The sequence below is a fragment of the Mandrillus leucophaeus genome, unplaced genomic scaffold (genome assembly GCF_000951045.1).
Source record: "Mandrillus leucophaeus isolate KB7577 unplaced genomic scaffold, Mleu.le_1.0 Scaffold709, whole genome shotgun sequence".
Classification (NCBI taxonomy): Eukaryota; Metazoa; Chordata; class Mammalia; order Primates; family Cercopithecidae; genus Mandrillus; species Mandrillus leucophaeus.
The window spans coordinates 800,444-826,710 of NW_012107686.1; the positions used below are offsets into that span (position 1 = coordinate 800,444).

The following is a 26,267-nucleotide window of genomic DNA, read 5'->3' on the forward strand; positions in this document are numbered from 1 at the left end:
ACCTACCCTAATAACTAGTATTAGTTCTATAAATAATGAGGATGAATGCCAAACCAAAGAGTCCTCACATTTATCAGTCTAGGTGTTGGCTTTCTTTGGGATCAATCAGCTTCTCTCTTCTTCCACCTCATTGGTCAGTGCAAATCCAACTGCTCTTTAAGACTATTAACTTCACTCAGTCCTCTGGAAAAGAATGCCACTGGTCACCGACAGTACCGATGGGTCAGTGCAAATCCAACCACACTGCTGAGAAAACAATTCAAAATGCATTTCTGCTGATTGTTTGCCAGAGACGGTATTGTTTTATTTAAACAAAAAACACCCGAAAGACAGTTATTGAAAGCCATCATCACATCATTCTTTTAGGTCATTACAGCATCAAACATTATCTGTTCACTGAGTTTAGAGGAAGATTTCTGGTAGATTTTGCTACTAGCAATCTATGAAACCCTATGGTTAGTTTGTGAACTAGGGTTTCCCAGTGAACTGGAATCACAATTGGACAATTTAGGGATTTCCATCCCTCTAGCAGCAGTTTAGCCCAATCTAAATTTGACTGTTTCCTTAAATGGAGTAATTTAATTTTCTCCAAATGTCTACAGACTTCAAAATGCCAAGTCCAAAAAGTGAAAGGGAAAACTGGGTCAGTTTTTCAGGTGACTCAAGCCAAAGAATAAAATACTGCTTTGAAATTCCTTATAAAGCATACGTTGTTTTAATTTTCTGAATTATCTTATTCATCATCTCAGTAGTCTAATTGTATAGTCTATACAGTATATACAGTATATACTATATGCAGTAAAATAGTATTTTTTAACATGAAAGAAAATATTAGTCTCTGTTCATAGTTCTGTGAATATCCCTGCATTTTACTTGTTTGAAAGTAAACACAAATAATTAATGGAGAGTTCTTCAGCTGCTCCCATTCTGAATGGACTATCATGGGGTCGTAGGTACATGACAAACAAGCCAAATAGAAAGGGAGAATGGCAGTTGGTGCAATAGGCATTTATATAAGTAGGCATAATATGTATGCAAAAGAACATATCCTAAAAATGGTAGCTATTATTATCCATGTGGCTATACTTCTTAATATAAACCGTGAAAACATCCATTCTGAAAAGTTGTGCCTTTACACCACATGTAACAGTCCCACATAAAGCAGAATCTCCTTGGTGATTACAGTAATAATGACTAAGATTGAATGAAACCCTTTAGCTCTCACTTTCTCTCTTTTCAAAATGACAATAGGACATACATTTTAAGCAAAATGTAGCCTCAGACACTGTAGTACTGTTGTTGCTTTTTAATTCAAAGATTTCCTAGCACTATAGTTCTTCAGCACAGGTTCTATGGCTTAGGACAGCCGGCTGTGGACCTGCACTCATTGATAAGTCATCTACTAGGACATACAATAATGTAATATGTGCTGAGAAAAAAAAATCAAAGGCCTTTTGGGTGTTTACGCCTACTTGATGATCTGAGAAGAACGAATCAATTTATATTTATGTTAGTGAAAGGTAAACTACATGACCATAAAATATAAGATCTACTTCATTTTTTGAAACTTTCCATCACAAATTGCCAAATGATCCTTCCCAAAAATGTCACAATAAATCATGCTATTCAGAAGCCAAACTTCCAGGATCCTCTTCCTGTTACTTGTATAGACACGGAGACATGCAAAGATTAATTACTGTCCCATTCTTAAAGTAATAGTCCTTTAAGACTGAGATAATTAGAAAAATGTGAAAGGAAACCTTTGACCATCAGTGGCTGTGAAAGTGGTTTTTAAATCCTTTCCAAAATTTCTAAAGGCCTCTTGCACTGGACAGGGAATGAGAAAGATAAAAAGTGTCAAATCTGAGGCCACTTGACCCACAATACAATAAGGAAACTTTTTTGTTTTCATTGATTTTGTTTATCCTTCATAGGAAGATTTACCTTGGAGCAAAAATGAAAAAGAAAGTTAAAAATTAGTGTACTATGAGAAAGCAGAAAAAATATCCAAATTAAAACTCAAAGGAAACTTGACAAACTTGTTTAGCCAATCAATCAGTTGATCATTAAACAAGAATTTATTGAGTATTGAGTATGAGTGCCAGTCACTGTTCTAGGGACTCTTGAGACACATCAGGGTAGAGTAGAGATCTCTGCCTTCACCAGATTCCTTCCTTTTTTAAATATATTACTTCCAAAATATATTTTTAAAAAAAAACAAAATAAATGAGAATTTTTTAAAAGTAAGTTAAAAGATAGTAATTTCTATGGAAGAGAAACTAGCTCATGGCATGGAAGTTCAGGAGAGGGCCTAATGGCAGTATTAAGCAGGGTGGTCAGTTTTAGTCCTTAATATTTTTAGCAAAATCTTGAAGTATGTGAGAATATTAGCCAATTATTTAAGTATTTCAAGATAATTATATGTTATTTTTCCAAAATAGAAACCTCAGAAATATATCTACTTAGCTTTTCCTTGAAAATGTGGTATTAAGATAACTAGGTGTCAGCAGTCTCAACTATATATATCACTCTATGAAGTCATTAGTGGGGCAAAACATTAATTTACAAAAAAAGTTTCCTCTCATTGGTACCTCCAGTTCATGAAAAAATGTCTACCTCCCTGCCTCCTTCAGCCAATAAATATGCATCTGAAAACCAGTATTTTACCGATGACTTCCTAGAGTTGCTCAAAGCGGAGGCAAGTCTATTTCAGCCTCATTATTGTATGTAAAATAAATGTTAAAGTGTAAAGAGTAACACAGATATATAAATAATTTTGATTGAGGATAATCGATCTTTAATACCTTTTTGTACAAATGTTGTCTGTAGTACGGATCATTAGGACATTGGTGTCTAGTTAGTTTAAACCAAAGACAATGCCAGAACCATAAATAATAGGGTATTAATATGATGGAAAGAAGATATTAATATTAAGATATTGATACTGTTTCTGCTAAACCTTTGACAGATTACAGATCATTTTAATATTCATTTAATCCAAATTCACATGGTATCTTTTTCTTATTGCCAGCATTAATAAAAAGCCTCTTCTATGCACTTTTGCAATTTGTCATGTAATATTACCCTCAGTAATTGAGTATTTTTATTAATCCATATTACAGATCATAAGGTTTTGATATGTGAGGCTAAACTATTTACTCAAGGTCAGTAAGTAACAAATCTGGGATATGAAACCAGCTCTTATGTCTTCAGGATTATTACCCATCAGTTATAAGCTGGAGTTTCACTCCCTCAAATGAAAATCTTGAATATGAGAGACACCAGCATCCTAGATAAAAGTCTGTGAATGGTTTCCTTTATACTACCACTAAATTTATTTTGTGAGAATAAGAAGATGAAACTCTGTTTCATGATTATTAGTGTTTAATTGGAGAAAAATCTTTGAAGTCTCCTTAAGGTTGGCTATTCTACATTATAATAGTTATTTTGGTTGAAAGTTGTTACAAGGTTTTGCCTTTCACAATAAGCAGCATCACCTTTCATGCCTTATAATACAAAGAGTGACAATATTATATTATTAGATTTTCAGATGATCTCTAATGTTCTTCTCTGCTCCAAAATGTTATGATTCTAATTAAAGATTCAAATTTCTCTAGTTTAAGAGCTAAACACTATGGAAAATTACATTGTTTTATAACCACTGGCCAACAAAACTTAGGAAACAGCCTCCTATCAACCTAAAAGTGTTGATGGTTGTTAAAATCTAGATTAACACAAATACATTTGCAAATGGATAAATAACAAAGTCATTATTTTGGAGAAGAAATAATCAGTTTAACCTCCATTATGTCATAATTGAAAGTTTTGCTATTTGCAACATATTTCAGTAAAACACATCTAAGTTTCTATTCATACCACTTCATTTTTTAAACTATTAGACTATGGAGAGTCCTTTCTGTGCTCTTCTCTGAGGACAAGTTAGTCTGCAACAAGTTTAGCAAAAGTCTTGTTTAGATGATCAGTTTTTCAATGTTATCATTGTTTAAAGAATGTATAATGACACAGAAAACTTTGCTTCACAGAACCAGGATTACAAAAATACAATCGAGCTGGGACTTTTATTAGTAATACATGTAACAAGATTGGTTAAATCACAGCAAGAGATAATACATAAGTATATACTCTTCAATTAGTTTTTCTTGGTTCTACTCAGAGCTAATGAACATGTAAGCTAAAGATGAACTGCTAAATAAACATTGAATTCTAAATAGTCACATAGCCTTCCATGTATATAATACAGATAAAAGTAGATATTTAATGTCTGATTTTATAAGGTGAAATTCTGGTCTTCCCACGGTCTGTGGTTGTGAATTAAGGGAACTGCAAGAGTACTGCAAGAGTAGAGGTAACACAGTAGATTAAAAAAAAAAAAAAAAAATTCTGACTTCTTAGTTTGTATATGCACCAAACGCAGGCATTTCAACAGTAAGGTTCTGCCAACATCCACAAACTTTTCTGAACAAACAGACGACTTATTATGATGATGCTAAATGAGGAAATACAATTTAAGAATTTATACAGAAGATACATATCATATTTTAATAACCAAATTAGGTCTCTATCAGAAATCACAGCAAAATATATTTAAAAGTATAAAACAAACATGCATTAGGATTTTAATAATTGGAAGTTGGGCACTTCACAGACAAATGTGCTATATAGCAACAAAGCACTAAAAATGGAAAAAAAAAGAAAAAAAGAAAAAGTCATAGAAACTGTGTGATCTGAATGTCGTGCCTTTCCAAAATTGATAAATTGAAATCCTAACCCACAAAATGATGGATTAGGAGAGGGGGCTTTTGGGATTGGATTAGGTCATGAGGGCAGAGCTTTTATTAATGGGATTCCTGTCCTTATAAAAGACACACCAGAGAGCTCTCCTGCCCCTTGAGGACACAAAAAAGAAGGTAGTGATCTATGAACCAGGAAGCAAAATCTCACTGGACATTGAATGTGCCAGCCCTTGGTCTTGGACTTCTCAGCCTAAAGACGTTTGAGAAATAAGTTTCTGTTACTTACAAGCTACCCAGTTTATGGTATTTTCATATAGCAGCCCAAATGGACTAAGACAAAGACAAAAGAAAATGTATTTTAAAAACACCAAATGCTTTATTCTTTTCTAAGTATTAATAGTATCAAATCTATTTTAAGAGTAAGTTTAATAAAATATTAATTTTGGTATGACAGTATAGATAAAAACTTAAAGCACATGATAATATTAGATATTACTCATCAATTAGTTAAGGTAGAAGAGTTGTATCCAGGTCTTAACTATTATAATCAGCTTTAACAATCAGCTTTAAGAAAAATCTATCATTATTTTTATAAATTATACTAATTTAAGATCTACTCTTCACAAAAAGAATAAAGCTTATGTACTTTCAGGATGTGTAACTATATTCTTTTCAGTTCTACTTGTAATATTTTGCTTTTCTAGTAACATGAGAAGCCTGGATAATTAAACAATAAACGTTCATTTGACTTTTTAAAATGGACAACTGAAACTGTCGCCCCCAAACAAATATGCTTCAGTCATGAAACGGCAAATTCAAGATACAATAAGAAAAATGTTCTGGAAATACAACGGTCAAAGAGAAAGACAAGGTTTCTGCCCTCATAGAGCTTACACTCTACCAGGAGAAGTTAACATTAAGTATAATCACAAATACAAATATGTAATTACAATTATGATGACTTATGAAGGAAAAGTACAAGCCTCCAATCAAAGTGCCAACATTAGCTGATAATTATTAACTTGTACTCCTGAGCTATTAACCAACTATTATGGCTGGACTTTCACGTAAAACATATTCTGACTTTTTTGTAATTTAAATATTCATTCTTGACAAGCCATCAAAGTAAAATATAAATAAATAATCAAAGCAATTATTGGAACAAAGTGACCAGTTACGCATACATAGCAAAAGAAACAAGAATAAACAAAAAAGACATACTTAATTCAAGGCAAATAGATAAACATAAATTCTAAATAGAAAGGAGAATAAAATTAGCATTATCAATGATCCTAACAACATCACTGACAAATTCCAAGACAAAAAAAAAAAAAAAAATGTGATCCAAATATCATGAACACTATTTGAATCCATCTACCCACAACTAGCAAAAGTAAGGTTGGCTTTGAATAACAGATCTTCAGCTGCCCCAAAGAAAACTATAATTCATTCAAATAAAGTTTATTCTTAACCATATCCAGTTAAAGGTGACACATCTTTGTTTAGGGAATGTAAAAAAAAAAAAAAAAAAACAAGCAGCAGATTGACTCTAAAGTCTGAAACTGGATGACTAATTAAAAATAGGAGGCACTGTGGCCTATGAGAAGAATGAGAAGACTTGTGTTTCATTCATTGTGATTCTGCCAGCCCATAGCAGTGGTCTCTACCATGTCTCCAGCTGACTTCGCCATTTTTGTCATGTACACTGATAAGGGGTTTTGCAGTTTCCAAACCCTGAGTTGTTATGGAGCACAGAAGGATCAACACCAACACTGTAAGGACACATCACAAAGTAAGACCAGTGCTTACCTTGAGAGAAAGGACTTGAGAGGAGGATGAAGAAGGTTATCAAAAGGAATGTTCTTTTTACATGTGTTACTCATTTTTTAATGAAATATGTTAATCACTGGACATTTAAAAAGTTAGAAAATATTTAAGAATTCATACAGAACAAATCAAAATAATGAAGATGTTCTTGAATTTTTTCTAGTCTTTTTTTTATCCCCCAAAAAGAAAGACATTAATCCACAAAACTTCATTCCAGATCCCCTGAATTCACTACTCACACAAGAGAAAAGTGGGAAAATTGAGAAAATTGCTCCATGATTATATTGAGATGTAAAAATTTAGGAAACGTAAGTTTACACTGTAAATCATTTATTTAAACTGGCCAGATTTAACCCTGATTTTATACACAACTAGGATTTAATTCCATATAGGAAGCTACAATGTAAAGTTTCTAAATTATTTTTTCTAGATTTTTTTTTAATCCCTTCAACAGATGGCACCAGGTGGGGATATTCACATAAGAGAGACTTGGATCGATGTTATGTTTGCCTTTTTCTGAATTCCTAGTTCACTTTGTACCACTATCATAGCATTTCCATTCTGTCATTCATTCTAACTTGCCCACATGTTTTCATTTCCTTGTTACATGAACACTCTTTGAATGTGGATGCCATGTCATAGTCATGATTGTATTTTTGCTCTAGAATAGAGATTTATGGAATTAATCTGCCATTAGAGATTTACAATCACCTTTCTCACTTCTCTACATCTAATTAAACAATATGTAATGGGTAGCATTCTGATTTGCAAAATACTCAAGTCCATCTTAAAATCTTCTTCCTCCATTGAACAGCAAAAAGCATACTCATCCCGATAACAGAAGAAGAATGCAATGAAAAAATCAAGTTCCTGTCCTCTGTGTCTTTGTGCTGATTGAGGAATACAATCTGAGGAAAACTGGTGAAGTTAAAATATAATGTTTGACACACATGCCAACAGAAAACATTTAAGACTGACATAGAAAAACTGAATAAAGTTAAGTGACACTTAACATTAAGTACACCAAAACAAATAGCAGCTGAGTATAAACATGAACTACTCCATATGTAGAAAATTGTTGTATAATCTAAAAATTATTTTAAGAGTTACTTTTCACAAAATAGCAAATATAGGAGTGTATATACTTACAAATTGTGTATTTATACATGCATCCATACAAATACACATATGTATATATACAAACACATACACATATATTTTATTCAGTCAGTAAGATAAAATATGTTCTTCCCTCTATGCCATCCTAAGTCCACATAATAAAGAACACGATGAGAAATGCCCGCTTAAGAGAAGGCAGTGGATGAGATTTTGGCCTCAATTAAAAACGTTTAGAAAGCCCTCAAAATGTTACACAAAACTTCTAAAATAATTGATACATACTATCATTTGCATAGTTGCTAGAGGCTTAATATGAGATTAAATTATATTATTGAAAATAGCTGACCAAAACAAAAACTGTGATAACCTATGTTGTTGGATCAAAGTATTCAAACAGCATTTGTTTCTAAAGCTCTATTTTACACATTTAAAATTGATATCATTTCTTACATATTGCCTGGCTCATGTTCAGGTGCTTTTTCAAGCAGAAAAGTTTTGCTGCTAGATGACACAAACATAAGGGTGTAGAACTGTGGACTGTGGTCCCAATTCACCAGATTAACATTGAGAACATAAGAAAGAATAAAGATATTCCTGCATTTAAACCATTAATAATAATTAAAAATAGAAACTAAATAGAAACATTCACTAATACACAGTTAAAAATGGTTGATTTAAAGACTGTTCTATATGTTCGCCACAGCTGCATACCACTTTCTTCCTTTTAGTGACAACATTAAACACAATGAGGATGGTTTTAAATGGCAAATTACACATACTTCTGGATTTTGTACCAAGACCATCAAAGAGTACACATGCCTGACTTACCAAGCAATGCGGGTATGCATAGCTAGTTGATATGTCTTTAAAACAAAGTAAGTATGCATAAAGAGAAATGTCTTTCTCCTCTTTTGACTCTTTCTTAATATTGCCTTTTTAGGTTACTACAGTGTTCATGTGCATAAATGGAATCTAGCAGACAACAAGGTGATGCGCCCACAGCAGTACCATTTCAGTGGTGCATATGCTTAGACTTATGTCTCAACACAGAATGGCTGGGGCAGGTGTGCTCCAGAGCTGAATGTTTGAAGATGATATATTTACAGTTCCTAGACTTATTTAACTACCATTAAACGATACTGCAAAAACTGACTCCAAAGCCTGCAGCTAATTTCTAAATATACTAACTGTGTGAGCACCTCATATGAAAAAGATCACTCTAAAGAGAAAAAAAAAAAAAAAAAAAAAAGGTGGGGGCAAAAACAGAAGCATATTGATGAATTTTTCTTACCGTAAATTTATAAAATATTTATTAACACATATACCTACCTCCCAGTGCCCATTACCAATGCCAAAAGGTCTAAATACATTTACATAACTCAGACACACTGTAATTCATACTGATGATATTAAGAAGAAATAAAATAATGTAATACCTTTACTTTTACCTATGGATTTGATGAAATGGGTCCATGAAGAAAGGGTTTCCAGACAAAGAGGATAAAGAGGAGAAAAACAACAATAAGAATTATGAACATATGTAAAGTCACTACTCTCTGAAAATTAAACGAGACAAGAAAGTATAAACAAGGTTTTGAAGACAAATGGTGGCGCAATCAGGACACATTGGGAATTCTGCCTGTTTTGAAGTCAAGTACATGCAAAAAATTGAATGGCCCATGCTCAATTTTTAAAAGATCACACAAAAGAGAGACACAAAATAAATCTACGGAAAGTGTTGATTCTGTGGAACACTATACTCAGCATTCTAGAAGCCAGAAGCCAAAGATGTCTGCGTGTCCCCAAACTGTCATGCATGGATGAAAAATGGACTGGTTTTTTGGATAGAGTGGTTTAAACTGAGGATCTTCTTTCAGACAGCAATTTCTGATGGTTCCCGGTTATCCTTTACCATAACCACCCTTTACTGCATATGCTGATAAATATACAGAAAATTTCAATCACAATTTCTTATGTCTCATTTATTTGCAGATATTATAATGCAAGAAATGAAGGAAAATAAAAAAGTCACATGAACAAATCAAAATCAAACCAACAAAGAAAGGGAAGAAAAACACATGAAAAAATGTGAACGAAAGATATGTATTTCATTTGCAGCCACATAATTTGCAAGCATTTGCCCATCCTTTGCAGTGATGGTTTGAAAGCAGCTACAGAACAAGAAAACACTGAAAGCAGAGTGGAAAAGGAACAGAGCCCATACCTTGGTCGCCCATCATCAGGTGCGCCAGACCTTGAAGGGAAACAAGAGCACAGTCAGCAATAAACAAGGGAGCATGGGAAGGCAGGGTTGTCACGGTGACAAAAATGTTCAGTGACAGACATCTCATTTCCTATGAGACTTGTCTGTATCACAGAGGCAAATCAAAAAGCATTCTTTCAACCCCTGGTTGGAATGCTTTGGGGCAAAGTGTTCTAGAACTGCATTTTAAACACTGGCATATGCTGCACGGTGTATTTCTTCCATGCATCAGTTGGAACAAGCAAGAGCACAAGAGCATGACTTAAAATCCAACCAATCCCCTCAATATTACATCTGCCCTCTGTGCCCTTTGATGAGACTGTTTTGAATATTGCCCCCACAGGGCTTGTAATTCTTCAGTGATGAAATTACACTTTTTAAAACCCAATGGAATACCTGAAACATGGGCTGGGTCTGATCTTTTTCCCCTCATCAAAAAATGAGCAGTCTTATAATTAAATGAAGAAAAAAAATTGTAGTCACACTGAAATGATAATGCAGAAATGTCTTTTTGTCTGATACATATAGCGACTGACTAGGCTTGTTCAAATACAAAATGATCATTAGACATGCAGTTGTAAAGTTAGAATTTACTACAGAAAGGGGTTTTTAAGAAACAATGGGTCAGCTGCAAATATGCTAAAGCAATTTTCTCAGAGAACAAAATTATTTGAGATTTCACCTAGACATTTCTTCAATGCTGAATTCTAAGTGTAAAGATATATATTACAGATGTAATTTCACCAAGGAATTTTTAAAGGGACATTGAAATCCCTTTATTTATTTATTATTTCCTGCTTGACAATTCACTTCAAACTTGAAGAGCACTCTTCTTCTAAAGAATACTACTAATATGCTTTCAAAAATTCTTTTGCTATTCAAGAAGTTACTTTTTACTGAAAGGCATAATTCCTACCTTTTTATCTTAAATTCAGAAATAAAGCTATTTTCCTATCCATGTATATGTCTAAAATATGGGAAATTGTTAGAGAAATATACATACATCAATTTTAATAAACTTGTATTTTCAATTCCCAGTGCTATTTCAGAAACTTTATTTGAGCTATATAACATCACACATTGTTTTCATCAGTATTTAAATTATCTGTGTTGTTTTCTTAAAATTTTAGGGGTATTCAAACATCTCTGTAGGCTAGATATAATTATAAAAAATCATCTAATCACAATATAATATGAAAGTTATTAAACATAGTAGTTTGATGCCTCTGAACTGTAGCCTCTCTGTATTTTCTGAGTGATTTTAACAAAAAGCTCACATAGGCAGATTCAACAGCTTATGATCTATTGATAATTCATGGTGTTTTATATGCTGATAAATAATGGTTTATTTGTCCAGGTTATATAATTTTTCATTTAATTTCACTTTTAAAACTACTATAGGTTTTTCCAAATAACAAGTTTTTATGGACTAAATGAGGAAATTGTCTTGAAGATCTACCTTTTAGGAAATATATTAGGTACTTCTAACGGTTTTGATGCTACATCAATAAGGATGGAAACTCACTAATCCCCAAAGAATTCACATTCTTCCTGCTAGACTTCCTACCTGCACTGTAAAGGTTATATTATAGATAGAAATATTAAAATTATTATTGAATAGACTTTATTACAATAGCTTATGGGCCCTATATTCTACAAATCGTATCAAAACTTTGCATGAGATGAGTGTGTGTGAAAAGAGAGAAGCATTCATGTTAATTAAGCTGATTTTAAAGCCTCTTGGAATGTAACAGGATTTTAAGAGAAAAGGAAAGTATTTCACAGGATGGTTAAGGAAATGCAAAATAAGTGGAAAAGATACCTTTAAAGAATAACTTTTAAACTCAGTTGACATGCACAATATAAATGAGACTGATTTTAAAAGATATTAAGCCTGCAGGGTAATATATCATTTTTATCAAGTATATAATCACATGCAATTAAAATTATAGTATAGAAAAACAGAAGCCATATATGGATACAACACTTGGAAAATAATCATTTATGATTTCTTTTGAAGTTTTAATCTATTTTATTTAAATAACAAAACAGAAATGTTCAGCAGCTAAGCAATTATAATATTATCCATGTAAGAATGACAAATAAAATGTTTATCCCTGCTACTGGTCAACTTTGAATTACCATCAAGTGTTCTTTGTAGATACATGAAGTCTTGGCAACCTTAATGGCTATTTGTCTGTAACCTGGGATAGGGAGTCTTTTTCTAAGAAATCCTTCATTCTATAGAAATGTACATTTACAGAATAACTATATTTCAAAACATGGTAGCAAAATAAAATATACTAAATGCTGCCTTCTCATATATAAATATTAGTAAATTGTTTATGCAAGAACTATTAATGCTGTGAATATATAAGTTGATAGAACATATATAAGTTAATAAAACCTTCCCTTTCACCATTCTTTTGTTATGCCTAGTTCTTTTTGCACGTTAACCCTTTGAAGATTTGTTTGTAGCACACTGACTAATGCATTTAAGTTCTTAAAAAATGAGAATGTTGAAATATGTTTTAATTTGCTGAATTCTACAGGAAAATATATAAGCTATATAAATTCTTCAAAATTCTGTGATAGAGATAATTTTTTATAAAAGCTTGAATAAAATATTTAGCAGGCAAAACATATTACAAATATACTTACCAGTAATCATATCGAAGTGCTGTATGCTTTCATTTCCACTGAACAATGGCTTATTTTTTAACCTAAATTTATGTCTCTTACTTATACTCAGTATTTTATTGCATTCTTTTTATATATCCAATCATTTGAAACAAACCAGTGGGCTTGAAATGACATAATGCTAAATTTTCCCAACAGAATAGAATAAATCATTTTGATAAAAAAAATGGAAAAAGGATCATGCACTGTCTTATGAAACTACAAAGAAATATTTTGTCTTTTAAAGTAAAAAAAGCAGCATTGTATCATTTTTCTCATACAGAACACTGCAATAACTATTCTAAGGTTCATATGGGATGCTGAGATCTATCAAGGGTTGAAGTTAAGCTTGAAAAAGTTTCATATACTTGGGATGGCAGGGTTGAGAATGTATATGTTCTGTACAAAAAGTGATACACAATTCAGAAACCAACAAATGTTCAGAAAGAAGTTCAACTTACCGTCTAACTTCAAGGTGTACTCTATTAGCACTAAGAAATAAAGGACAAATGAGAGTTGGAAAAATAAGGTAGAAAGCACCCACCTTCCACATTGTTGTCTTCTGAAAGCGCATGACAAGGAGGGAGAGAAAAGGAAAAACATTCATTAAGCAGCATGCAGACTGGACCTTGCCTTTGCATGTCTTCCTCATGCAAGGCACCAAACACATCATGCAAGTGCTCCATCACTATCATTCAAGGGGGAAAACAAAATCACAGGGGAGCAGATTCCCTCCCATTGGCAGCATTGATAGGAAGTGAAACAAACTTTCATAATACTGCCATATCCTCTGCAAAGAGCTTTAAAAAAATCTTTCAACTGCCCAGTATAAAGAAAATATTACTGTTATTACATATTGCTGGTGTGGTCTTTCTAAGCAACTATTTTTAAAAGCTGTTTTGTTTTCTTTTTAACAATTCTAAAAGGTTCTATTTTCATATACTAATTTGGAGTTAGATTTTAAGAAGGCTATTGGAAAAAGCTATGAAATTTGACTTAAAGATATTCCAGTTCTACCAAATATATTATCCATATGCCATTACTGCCTTTTAGTATTTCTAATACCTCAATTGCTTTCCTTAAATAAAAACAACATAGCTTTAAGCAACTAAAATCTGTAATTTATTTGGTTAATTTAGAGCATATTAATATTTTATGGCAAATGAGAATAGTTTATTGTAATTTATAAAAATGTTAACTTTTAAAAATGTTAGTTAGAAAAAGTGATCATTGGAAGAGAGGTCCACTGGGAACTGTCCATTAGGCAAATTGGTTTGTCATGATTTAAAAACTTTGTACTTCTGTTTAGGATGTGAATATGAATTTGTTTGAGACAATGAAAATATTTACCCCAATTTCTATTATATTTCTATATATCTATAAAATACCTACATATTTTCATATATTTTATTAGTCATATTTCCATGTGTGTACCTATGTGTGCATGTATAAACACATATATCCAAGCAGATTTGTATTTTCTAAGATAATAAATAAAAGTATATGAGGTTTAAAGCACTATTAGCACCTACTGGAAAATTCAAGTTCTATTTGAGATGCGGGGCCTGGAATCCAGGCAAAAAAAAATGGAAGGGAAAGCGGTCTTAGGATACTAGGGCAAGAGCAAGGTTCAGTACTTATTGAAAATGTTCTAATAGTAAACTCTGCCCATGTTGACATTTTAGTCTCATCCTTATTTTTTGTTTAATTAACTGTACTTAATACAGTCATCATCTGATCAATAGTGTTTATAAACATGGCAACATGCAAATATAGAAACTTGAAAGCAAAAACAACTAAGAATGTACCATTTTATTAGGTTCAACTAAAACCTTTTTAATTGGATAAAGTTACTAGTGAATTAAAAATCAACAATTTTATTTAAAACATTTCAGCTGAAAATTGAAGTATCAACACAGGCATATTTACTGATGTGGTGTTAGCATGTAATAGAAAATAGCTAGTGGCCAAATGTGGGTAATAACAACTTTACACAATACTTGGTTTTCCAGAGTTTCTTTTTAAAGAAACAACAAAAAAAGTTTCAAATATTTGGTTTGTGATCTTGACGTCTAGTTTGTTTGTTTGTTTTTTGACTTCCAATTTATTAAATAAGGAATTAGGCTGAATTTGTCACTTTTCAGTGGTGACTTGATGCTACACAAACACAAACACTAAAGTTTTGTTTTACTGCATTACATTGGACATAATACAAAGATATAAATCATTGTAATGTTTAAGATATACTTTACCTGTATTTAACTGCCCTTTGAAACTGTATTTTCTGTTTAAGATGCTTATTTCTTAAAAAGATTATTTAATGTGTATTGCAAAATAATAAAATCAGGGAATTTAGAGGAGAGTCATGTGCCAAGACAGTCTGTCAACTGCTACAGCATAATTCAATTTCTGTAAACAAAAGACAGGTAAACATGGTTATGAGTAGCAGTGCCTCGGTAGAAATTTTGGTAAAGTGTGGCCTAAAACTATAATTTAAAAAAGGAAAGAAAAATCAACAAAATGCAACAGGCCCAGGCTTGACACCAACTTTGGGAATGTACTACGTCGGATATTATAAAAGGAGTTCAAGGTCACTGATTCAGTCCTGACAGCGAGTTCTCCTTTCATGACCATAGGTACAAGCCTAGGTTTTGCCATGGATCCTACTCTAGCATCCAGCATTTTTTTCTGAATTCTTATTCATAATGAGAACAAGCTTAACAATGGGAATTCCTGAATACAACCCAAGTCATGCTTAATGTGTAAACAAATTCTGACTCGACTAAGTCCAGAAAAGAGGTTTGCCTCAGAAGATTTAGATTTACCCAAAAAAAAAAAAAAAAAAAAAAATCAAAGTGCTAGAATAAATGGGTGATATATTAACCACTATTTTAAAAAATAGATGATGATGATGATGAAGACAACTGGCTTGGAACAGACTTTCCTTGAGTTTCTATATATTTTCAGATTCAATCTGAGAATAAAAATCCTCTTTCCTATTCCATTCTATTCTATTCTGGTAACCATTTGCTAACTTTACATAATTTAAAACTTGTTAACCTAAAGAAAATCCCTACATTATTTCAGAATTTGGACATGATTATAACTGGTGGTAGCTCCAGCATTTACAACCTTTCTCCAGGTATTTTTTTCTCTTCTCCTTCCTTTCCATTTTATTTCTGTACTAAACAATAAATGTCAAGTCAAAAAAAGAATAGTTTATCTCCTCATAACAACTTTTTCTTTATCTTTGTGAATTCTTATACAAACAAATGCTACTTTGCTTTTGAGCAGCAACAAAGACAGGTGCTGAATTTTGGCATGCCACGGTGTACAGGTAAAGCAGCATATTTTGGTTTAGTGTAAGGTAGAAAGCAGTCCATCCGGCCTTACCTGTGGACACTGTCAAGTTAGGGGAAATCTCTTGGTTTGCAGAAAACCCTGGCTTCTTAATTCTGCTGACCTAATCCTTGCTGAGTAAATGAAGTGCATCTCTTAATCATCAACTTTACTACGATGACCATGCCACCTACAAAGATCACACTCTTGTTTTCTTTTGATTGGAAAAATAATGAATATAAAGCTGTGGAAAACATATTTTACATTTTATTTTTCTTTCAGATAAGATGAACTTCTCTCACAAAGATGGGAATTAGGCAACAGAATATCAATCATGCTATGAATAATGGCTGTGTGCAGACAAGAAGGGAAACAGCAGCCTGTTTTTAAATCACTGTAAAAGAGCATCTCCACAAAATTTTTATCTTTGGCCCCCAGCTTATAAGAATGCAAGGACAGTAACCTTAGTTTATCATTCCAGTGTTCTTTGCACATACTCTTAAGTATATGGTTCTAGGAAAAGAAATGAATACGAAAACAAAAGTGCTTGTTTCAATATAAAGAAAATCATGACCAGTAAAAAATTAAAATTTGGAATAAAATATCACAAAAATCTCCTTTCTGTATAATCAGTGTTTAAGTTTGGCAATATGTAAGTCGTTCTCTAAATGTACAGCCAGTGGTCCATTTAGTACTACAGCTTACATTAAAAAATGGTCAAAAGAAGCTTCCTGATACCACTTGGGCATTCCTTTACCTCTTTGATTTTTGGTTTTCTTCCTTCCCTGCCAGCTGCCTGTGACTGTCTCCCCTCATTTTCTTTGATTCCCTCTCTCCTCCATCAAAACTGCCAGTACTGCAAGTAGCTTCTGCCCCAGATACAAGCACTCCAAGGTAGGGCATATTACAGCAAAACTGGTGGTGGTAACAGGCAGTTGAAAGACAGATGAAGAATAAAATTCTATTTCCTTCTTCCATACAGGGAGCTTGCTAACTTCTATCCACGTCTCTCTAGCCCATCACATTACTTCTCAAGCCTGTACTCCTCATTTTGGAGATCAAATGCCAGTACAGCAGAGTTCAGTTCCCATGGTGGCACAGGATGGAGCTTTGTTTTTTTTGTTTTTTTTGTTTTTTTTTTTCCTTTTGGTATTAGCAGTGAAAGCCTTTAGAAAACCTCAGTAGTCTGGGAATGCTTCAAGCACTGGGAAATGCAGGAAATCACTGAGACTGTGGATTAAAGCAGCAGTCAGCTGAAGGAAGAGAAATGCGGGCCAGAACCAAGAGGACGTTCAAAGAGAAAATGAAGCATAAAGGTCCATTATGGAGACTTAGGGAAGGAAATAAATGGCCCTGGACAGGAATTGGGCTAATTTCAAACATGCTTTTTAACAGAGGACATCACCTCCTTTTTCAATCCCACCTAAATAATATTCCAAGACACTCCCACCCAGCCTGCTTGGAGTCCTTGTCCTAGGGAATATATGTAGTCAACTACAACAGCCAGTTTTTTTCCTTCTTCACTGCTCAGGAATAAAAAAAGTATATCTAAACCAGATACAGCAACACAGATGTTCCTGGCATCACACCACAAACAGTTAAAGAAATTTCTCCAAAAAATATTTTGTTACAAAGACATTTGTGGTATTTAATTCAAAATGTTCTATCTTGTTAATGACAATTAAAAGAAATAAGTAAAGAGAAAAAGAGAAAGGGGGAAGAAGGAAAGCAAGAAAGCCTAAAGTTATCACAATTTATAGTGATTAAGCTATTTGATAAACCTAATTTAGTATTTGTTAGTCAACGTATTATAATATAAATCAAATGACTCACATAAGCTGTAATGAATGTGATTTCAAATTTTCATGAGGAACTACTACAAGGATTTTAAAATTTGTTTTGCTTTGATAACCTCAGTTCTTGCTCAAGTCTAAATCTTGAGAGTTAACATTTCAACATTCATTTCAGTAGTTGGACTTAGGAAGGAACACTGAATTTAACAGTGACTGTAAACATGGTGACAAGCACAGTCTACAGTATATGTGCTCACACCACCCATTTTTATTTTTTATTGCTAACAAATGAATGCTTCCTGATATGGAATTGACAGATCTGAGCAGAGTGCTTATCACATACCCTCCAGACCAAGCTTAATCACTGCTACACAACTCTCCTAAGAAAGGTGGCTCAGGTGAGCAGTGCTTTCCTTTCTAAGAGTTTGATGTCATCATTAGGATACAGAGCAAGAAGGCTCTTAGACTGAGGTTAAGAGAGTGAACTTAAATACACCCTACCTACTTGCTCAACTTACCAACCCTTCTAGTGATTATGTGGGTTGGACTTCTTTGCGAACAGATGGACAGTAGACATCCTTTGGCCTGTGTATTACCATCAGAGAATATTCTGCAATGTGTTCTAGGTTTGCCATCATTAAGATGAAAAGTAGGTGAACTCCCACTAATGAGACTAATGGTCTTCATTTGAAAGAGGTGTCAAATATCTACTGGTATACAAACTTTTTTCACAACTTTTTTCATCTTACTACAGAGGTTTTTCAACTAAATATTAAAATACTCTTACTTTATTATTCTATACTTGGGTTCTTAGACATGTCCAAAATAAATCTATTTAATTTATCTAAGAAAAGGCAAAAATACTTTGTGATGAAATTAAAAATATGATTAAACTACATTGTAAAAAGGAGTCTTAAGTTTGGTGCTTAAAAATTACATTTACATGCAACATGTAGTAAATAAAATTATTTATATGGTATGACTGACCTGACAATTATATATTCTTTTTATATCAAAGAAAAAATGAAATTTTATATCAAAATAAAAATATTTTATATTGTTATCTTCACTTCAATAGGACCCTCAAATATGTAACAAACAGCTTGAAAGGAAGCTATTCCTTGGAAGGAAAAGTGCACGGCATATTAAAAGGATTTGATTTTTCATTTCTTCAGAGCTCTTAGTTTTCCATTTGATATGGTGTTAAAAATTCACTGTATTTACATGTTTCAATTTATGACTAAAAATTTCAAAGTTTTACGAAAATCACTGAAAACTATTTTAAAAGGAATAGGCTATTTTTAGCTAAATAAATTAGATCATACATTGAAATTTTCCAGGAGGCTCTCGGGGTTGATTAAAAAAGTACTTTTTTTTTTTTTTGAGATGAAGTCTCACTCTGTTACCCAGGCTGGAGTGCAGTGTCACCGTGTTAGCTCACTGCAACCTCCATCTCCTGGATTCAAGCAATTCTCCTGCCTCAGCCTCTCAAATAGCTGGGATTATAGGCGCCCACCACCATCCCCTGCTAATTTTTGCATATTTTTAGTAGAGACAGGGTTTCACCATGTTGGCCAGGTGCCTGGCCAAAAAATATTACTTATAATCAGGCTCGGCATGGTGGCTCACACCTGTAATCCCAGTACTTTGGGAGGCTGAGGCAAATGGATCACTTGGGGTCAGGAGTTCGAGACCAACCTGGCTAACACGGTAAAACCCCATCTCTACTACAAATACAAAAATTAGCTGGGCATGGTGGCACATGCCTGTAATCCCAGCTACTCAGGAGGCTGAGGAAGGAGAATCATCCTTCCTGCTCACTTTTGGTTTCCATTTGCATGGAATATCTTTTTTCACCTCTTTACATTAAGTTTATGTGAGTCCTTATGTGTTAGGTCAATCTCTTGAAGACACCAAATACTTGGTTGGTGGATTTTTATCCCTTTTGCCATTCTGTATCTTTTAAGTGGCACATTTAGGCCATTTACGTTCAATGTTAATATTGTATATTCCCACTTACAAGTGGGAACTAAGCTATGAGGGCACAAAGGCAAACATAATAGACTCTGGGGACTCAGGGGGAAGGGCAGGAGAAGAGTAAGGGATACAAGAATACACATTGGGTACAGTGTACACCGCTCGGGTGATAGGTGCACCAATCTCAGAAATCACCGCTAAAGAACTTATCCATGCAACCAAACACCACCTGTCCCCAAAAATCTATTGAAATAATTTTAAAAAATAATGTGCTAGAAAAACACACAAAATATAGCTACTTGTATCACTTTTTTTTTTTCTTAACAGCAATAGAGGAGTAAGAAGACTGTGAGAAGACTGAATGATTTCATAGATCTTGTTGTAAGAAGGCAGAAAAACCTCATGGAAAATATCATTTTCTTAATTGCATTTATTTGTTGATTCTATAAAGTCTAAGAAACTTTAATACTGCTTGATTTATTTTATTAAAGAAAAAAAAACTCTCACAGTCCTTTTCTCTAGATTGTTAGAATAAATTGTTTCCTCAGAAAAAAAAAAAAACATAGACACACATTTAGAAAATCTTTTGTCCTACTTTAATAGCAAAATTAGGCCCAGGTTTATAAATGTGTTTACCCATGAGCATTCTAACCACTAGAAATCAAAGAAATAATTATTCCATAAGTTTCTTGTTGCCTTTAAAATGTAAAGAAAAGCACTCATTTCATTCCCATCACATAAATCGTGCCTTCCTTTTTAAAATCTGAAACAAAATGACACTTTTGTTCCAAGCCAAATATTTTGGTAGGTGAGACAACATATTATGAATTTGCCACATAAAATATATATTTGCTCTTTTGTTTGAGTTATAAAATGCAAATTTGGTAAAAAATATTACTTTCATTCCCCTTGCATACTTGCTGTGTAGTAAATCTCCTGGGAACTGAGCAGCAAATTTAATTCTTTTGCAGGAAGAAAAACTAAATATTATACAAATTGCAGTTCTTTGGGAAAAAAAGTGTTTTATGTTACAGAGTAATAGGAAAATAGTTTGTTCATAGATACAACCAAGTCTATACTTTGAAAATATTATATATGTAGTTATTTGAGTTAATGTCCAGTGGCTAAACTAAGCCCATATGAATACTGCTCACGTGGAAGAGAGAGCCATGAGCTTGATTAATCCATTCTATATATGTTGATTTACTAATCCATAAAATCAAATCAACACAAATACAGATTTCTAGGTACCCTAAGGACTCCTTTTTAATGTTTTCCTGAAATGGCCATTCACTACTTAAGAAAACATGCTGAAATAGAGAAATTTCCCTTTGTAACCTAATATAACATCTTAAAATGTTAATTCCATAATTCAGAGCAGTTCATTTTACTTTTTAAAAATGTATAAGAAGATGGTATACCTAATTACTTCCTGAAATTTGTTTAAACTGCTTTCTATGACTACCAGCAAGTCTGCATTTCTACCAAAACAATTTCAAGAAAGTTTAATTTTAAAAATAATCTCATCAAGCCACACCTCATTATATGTTGCTTTAAAATGTGTGACAATACAATGATATCATTACTTCAAAAGCTCCTCCCTAAGCATCAGTACCACCATGTGTGTATGTCTCTAATACATATGTGTACACATATACACACCCAATTGGTATTTCATTTCACAAATTCAAACTGTGATATTTTTCTCATTAAAAATATTTTTTCTATAAGAGTCAACATGAATAGAAGAAAAAAATTTATAATAAATACTTTGATAACATCATGAATAATAACACAACTACTAACATTACTACTTTTCCTATAAACATGTTACTTTACTGATAATAGGCATTAAATTATAAACTTCTCTTTTCCTCTTTGTATGTGTTATTTCAATTTTATTTGTTCGTACATATTAGAAAAAGAGAATATTTTCTAAATGCATGGCCGAATATGTAACCACAGAGACATACGGCATATATCTAAGTAAAATTAAAATTTCAGTTCCTTAGCCACATTCCACATGCTCAACAGTCACATGTAGCCATTGGCTACCAGGCTGGACAGCACAAATTGTGAAGCTTTGAGTAATCATGATAAGTTCTAATGAGCGGTACTAACTACAGCTTCTCTGACAATATATTTTAATATCAAGCTATTCACATAATGTATATATGCTTTGTTCTTTATTCAAAAAAGGAAATAATTAAAATGTATGATGGTTTTCAAAGCAAACATCTATTTAGAGCAGTGTTATTACATTTGTGCAATATGGAGAACTTTGCAATATTTCCATTTAACTTTAAAATAATAACAACAGTTAGGAAATAACCATGATAAAAATTTTACTGAATTTATTTAAAAATGTGTTTGAATAATTCAAACTCTGGACAATTATTAACTCTTTTCATCATAAGTATTTTCCTTTAGACCTCACAGATAAGAAAATGCTGAACATATTTTGATTTTTAAGTAAACTAAATTAGCAATATAATATCACCTTACACTTAAGACCCCCATTCTCCCAGTATGCCCAATTAGATCATTTATCATTATTGTTTTTCATCATTATTGTCTTTAAGTCTATGAACATTTTTTAACCAAAGAGTTTGATAAGCTTTTAACAGAATATTTTTAAAATTAATAAAAAAGTACCTTTCATCCTACTATCTTATATAATGTATTCTCTTATAAGTCAAAGACTTTCCTTCCTATAACATGAGCCTCTTTTTGAATATTACACCATAGAAAAATAAATCAAATGAGCAAATAAAATAATCAATATTTCTGTAAGACTGAAATACAGCAGAGACAAGGAAATTGGATACGTGGAGCAGTTCACACCTCTAGTTAACTACAGAAAAGTCCAAGATCCTATTAAGGAACTACTACATAGAAACAAATGAACCATTGAGAAGGCAAATAAAAACTGAGTAGGGAGAATAGAAAAATAATCCTGAGACTGAGAGCAGTGGCTCACGCCTGTAATTCCAGCACTTTGGGAGGCCAAGGCAGGCAGATCACTTGAGGTCCAGGAGTTCGAGACCAGTCTGGCTAATACGGTGAAAATGTATCTTTCTTAAAAATACAAAAATCAGCTGGGTATGGTGGCAGGTACCTGAAATCCCAGCTACTCAGGAGGCTGAGGCAGGATAATCACTTGAACCTGGGAGGCAGAGGTTGCAGTGAGCAGAGATCACACCACTGCACTCCAGCCTAGGTGACAGGGCAAGACTGTCTCAAAAATAAAAAAGTAACCCTGAATACAGAATGGTGGAAAAGCAAAAACAAAAAAGAAGTGGCAAAATTATGAGATGAAATGATGAACTAAAAATTTTCACGTGAAGAATAAGATGTATAATAAAAATCTATAATAGACTTTGCCAAGTCTATTTTAGTATTTAAAGTATTTGCCAAGTCTATTTTCAGTATTTAAAGAATGCTAGCCTGCTCCAAAGATTACGTATCTTGAATGGTTATAGAAAAGTGCCCTTTTTGTGATAGATTAGTGACATCAAATCTCCACTGATACACAGTGACTGAAATAAGGCAATGCATTTATACCTCGATTTCCTAATGAACAACATTTAATCCATATGTCCCAAGCATATGAGCTGTTGTCTGGTAAGTAAACTAAGTATTGAGAAGGAAGGATGATTTCCAAATGATACTGAGGTCATCTGACATTTTAGTCCAACTCTGGTATTAGAAAAACTTGAAAGAGATTATACAACATAATGACATACTTATTCATATTTATAATGAAGAAAATATATGTTGGAAAACCAGAGTCAGCATCCTGACTCAGTACTATTTTAGATCTTGTACTACTAAACACACTTTTACATAAAATAATAAATATGACACAAAGCCTTAATATATTTCTGACAGTATTACAATAACTGAGAAAAAAACTAGCTGTGCAACATGTACAGTAAGTATGTGAAATGACTAATATCTGCGAGTAAACGTAGCTTGTGGCAGTACCTAGTAGCTTAGGCAATGTATATCTTGTAGCTGTCTAAAGAAAATTATGCTCAAAATGGGTAATATTGAAAATAATACTTAACACATGAGGTAAGCACAACGGAAAGAGAGTAGAAAAGTCACTGCTTTCCGAAATACTGAATAGACAGTGTCATCTTTTTTTTTAAATTAATATCCTCAGAGCAATATGAAAACTATTCTGGACTGAGATTGAGAAAATAGAGTTGATAATTTTAAATAGGCCTAATAATGGATTATGAGAATTAAATCAATCACTTGAAAGTTTGTAAACATGTATGAAAATATTAGTAGCATGATAATTTCTTAAAAAATGAATAAATTGTCAGGGACAAAAATACACTAAGAAACTATAAATTCTTGGAGAATCTAGGCATTCCTTACCAATACTTCAATGTTTTATCTACTCATCTTGAAGAAAAAATTGGAGATAGCAAGGTGCCTGTAGTTACGAGATTTCTAGGGTCTGTTGCCACAAATCAGATACATCTAATATAGTTTTTCTGCTATTTAAAAATGTTTCTCAATGCTAAATGTTTAACTTGCTCCACAGAGTTTGGTTCACAGCAAAAGAATGTAAGACCCCTTATTCAATAATGACAGATTATAAAGCATCTTATGCATGGATAATAAGTATTTAATGATGTTAGTCATTTTATTATTATAATTAACACTCCCTTATACAAATCACAGGCTGCTTAAGAGCAATGCCTTTTCCATTCCCCTTCTTTTGTTCAGTTTCTAGCATGGTACGTACATGTAGAATTTGCTTAATAAATATGTATTATAAAGAATAATCAGTTTCCTACCTCAATTTCCTGCTTGGCTTCTACGAAACAATCAATAGGACAGGAATGAATGTGTTTCATTTAGTGGGCAGGATTTACTTGCCACAGTGAGCTTTCTTAAGTTGTATTCTCACACCTGAAGTAAGGAACTCTATCAACTGGACATGTCATTTAGGGCAAAATAAACTGAAGGAGTTTAGTATTAGTTGCCATCCAAATCTCACGTAGTCCCAGATTTATTAGTTATGCATTTCCAAACTTTCTCCATGGATTGCTGTTTATGAAGTAGATGGTGATGATGATGATGATGATGATACAGAATACAACTGTATTCTTAAACTCAAAAAACATTTCCACTTGTGCAATCTCATTCAATTATTATACAAACATGGCCATGATTACATGAGAGAAAATTAACTATTAAAGATCCAATGTGGTGCTAATAAAGTCATGCATGCCTCAGGAATGGGGATACATTTCAGGAAATGCATTGTTAGGTGATTTTGTCCTTGTGCAAGCATAACATGGGGTACTTGAACAAACCTGGATGGTATGGCCTACTACACACCTAGGCTATCTGGTATAGCTTATTGCTTCCAGGCTATCAACCCATGTAGCATGTTATTGTAATGAATGCTGTAGGCAACTGTCATAGAAGGTAAGTGTTTGTATATTTAAACATAGGAAAAGTACAGTACAAATATGACATTTTTTTTTAATGGTACACCTGCATAGGGCACTTACCATGAATGGAGTTTGAAGGACTGAAAGTTGCTCTGGGCAAGTCAGACAGTAAGTAGTGAGTAAATGTGAAAGCCTAGGACATTACTATACACTACTGTAAACTTTATAAACATGGTACATTTAAGCTACACTAAATTTTAAAAAAATAAAATTTAAGGTATGTGTGTTTGATGGCTATTATGTCACTAGGCATTTTTCAGGTCCATTTAAATCTTGTGGAACCACCATCATATATGGAGTCCATTATTGACTAAAACGCTGTTATGCCATGCCTGACTTCATTGTCAATATCGCTATCAGTATTTTGCTCAGAACCATTCTAGGCAGTTCCAAACCTTCCCATATCTTCCTGTATGCTTCTGAGTCCTCCAAACTATTCCAACTTCTGCCCGTTAACCAGTTTCAAAGTTGCTTCCACATTTTGGGATATCTTTATAGCAGTACCCCACTCCTGGTATCAATTTTCTGTATTAGTCTGTTTAAAGAACTACCCAAGACTGGGTGATTCATAAAGAGTTTAAATCGATTCACAGCTCTGCATGGCTGAGGAGGTCTCAAGAAACTTAAAATTTCATTTTGAGCAAAATGCCTGACACATAGCAAATAGTCAGTAAACATGAGGAATTCAATGAAGAATGAATGACCAAATGGTAAAATCAGGCCTGACTCCAAACTCTATGTTCATTCCTCTATATTAGGGAGGTTTAGCAAACTTTTAATTAGGCACAGGTACCCCATAGACTTAGCAGTATATTTATAAGAAGTAAATAATTGTAAATTTTTTAAAAAATTAAACTTAGGGGCCAGGCATGGTTGCTCATGCCTGTAATCCCAGCACTTTGGGAGGCCGAGGCGGGCGGATCACGAGCTCAGGAGATCGAGATGATCCTGGTTAACACAGTGAAATCCTGTCTCTACTAAAAACACAAAAAATTAGCTGGGTGTGGTGGTGGGCGCCTGTAGTCCCAGCTACTCCGGA

At 33.1% G+C, this 26,267-nt stretch overlaps 1 protein-coding gene across 1 annotated transcript in view; it reads right to left on the reverse strand.

The window, feature by feature from the left end:
* LOC105528199 (neurexin-1) overlaps nucleotides 1-26,267 on the reverse strand; it is a gene marked incomplete at its 3' end in the record, with an annotated part of 881,468 nt that overhangs the window by 763,433 nt on the left and 91,768 nt on the right. Inside the window, exons 2-4 of the mRNA XM_011964822.1 lie at nucleotides 13,187-13,204; nucleotides 9,925-9,954; nucleotides 9,137-9,148 (exon numbers count right to left, since the gene is read on the reverse strand). Coding sequence (XP_011820212.1) covers nucleotides 9,137-9,148; nucleotides 9,925-9,954; nucleotides 13,187-13,204 — 60 coding nt within the window. The remainder of the gene's footprint in view (nucleotides 1-9,136; nucleotides 9,149-9,924; nucleotides 9,955-13,186; nucleotides 13,205-26,267) is intronic.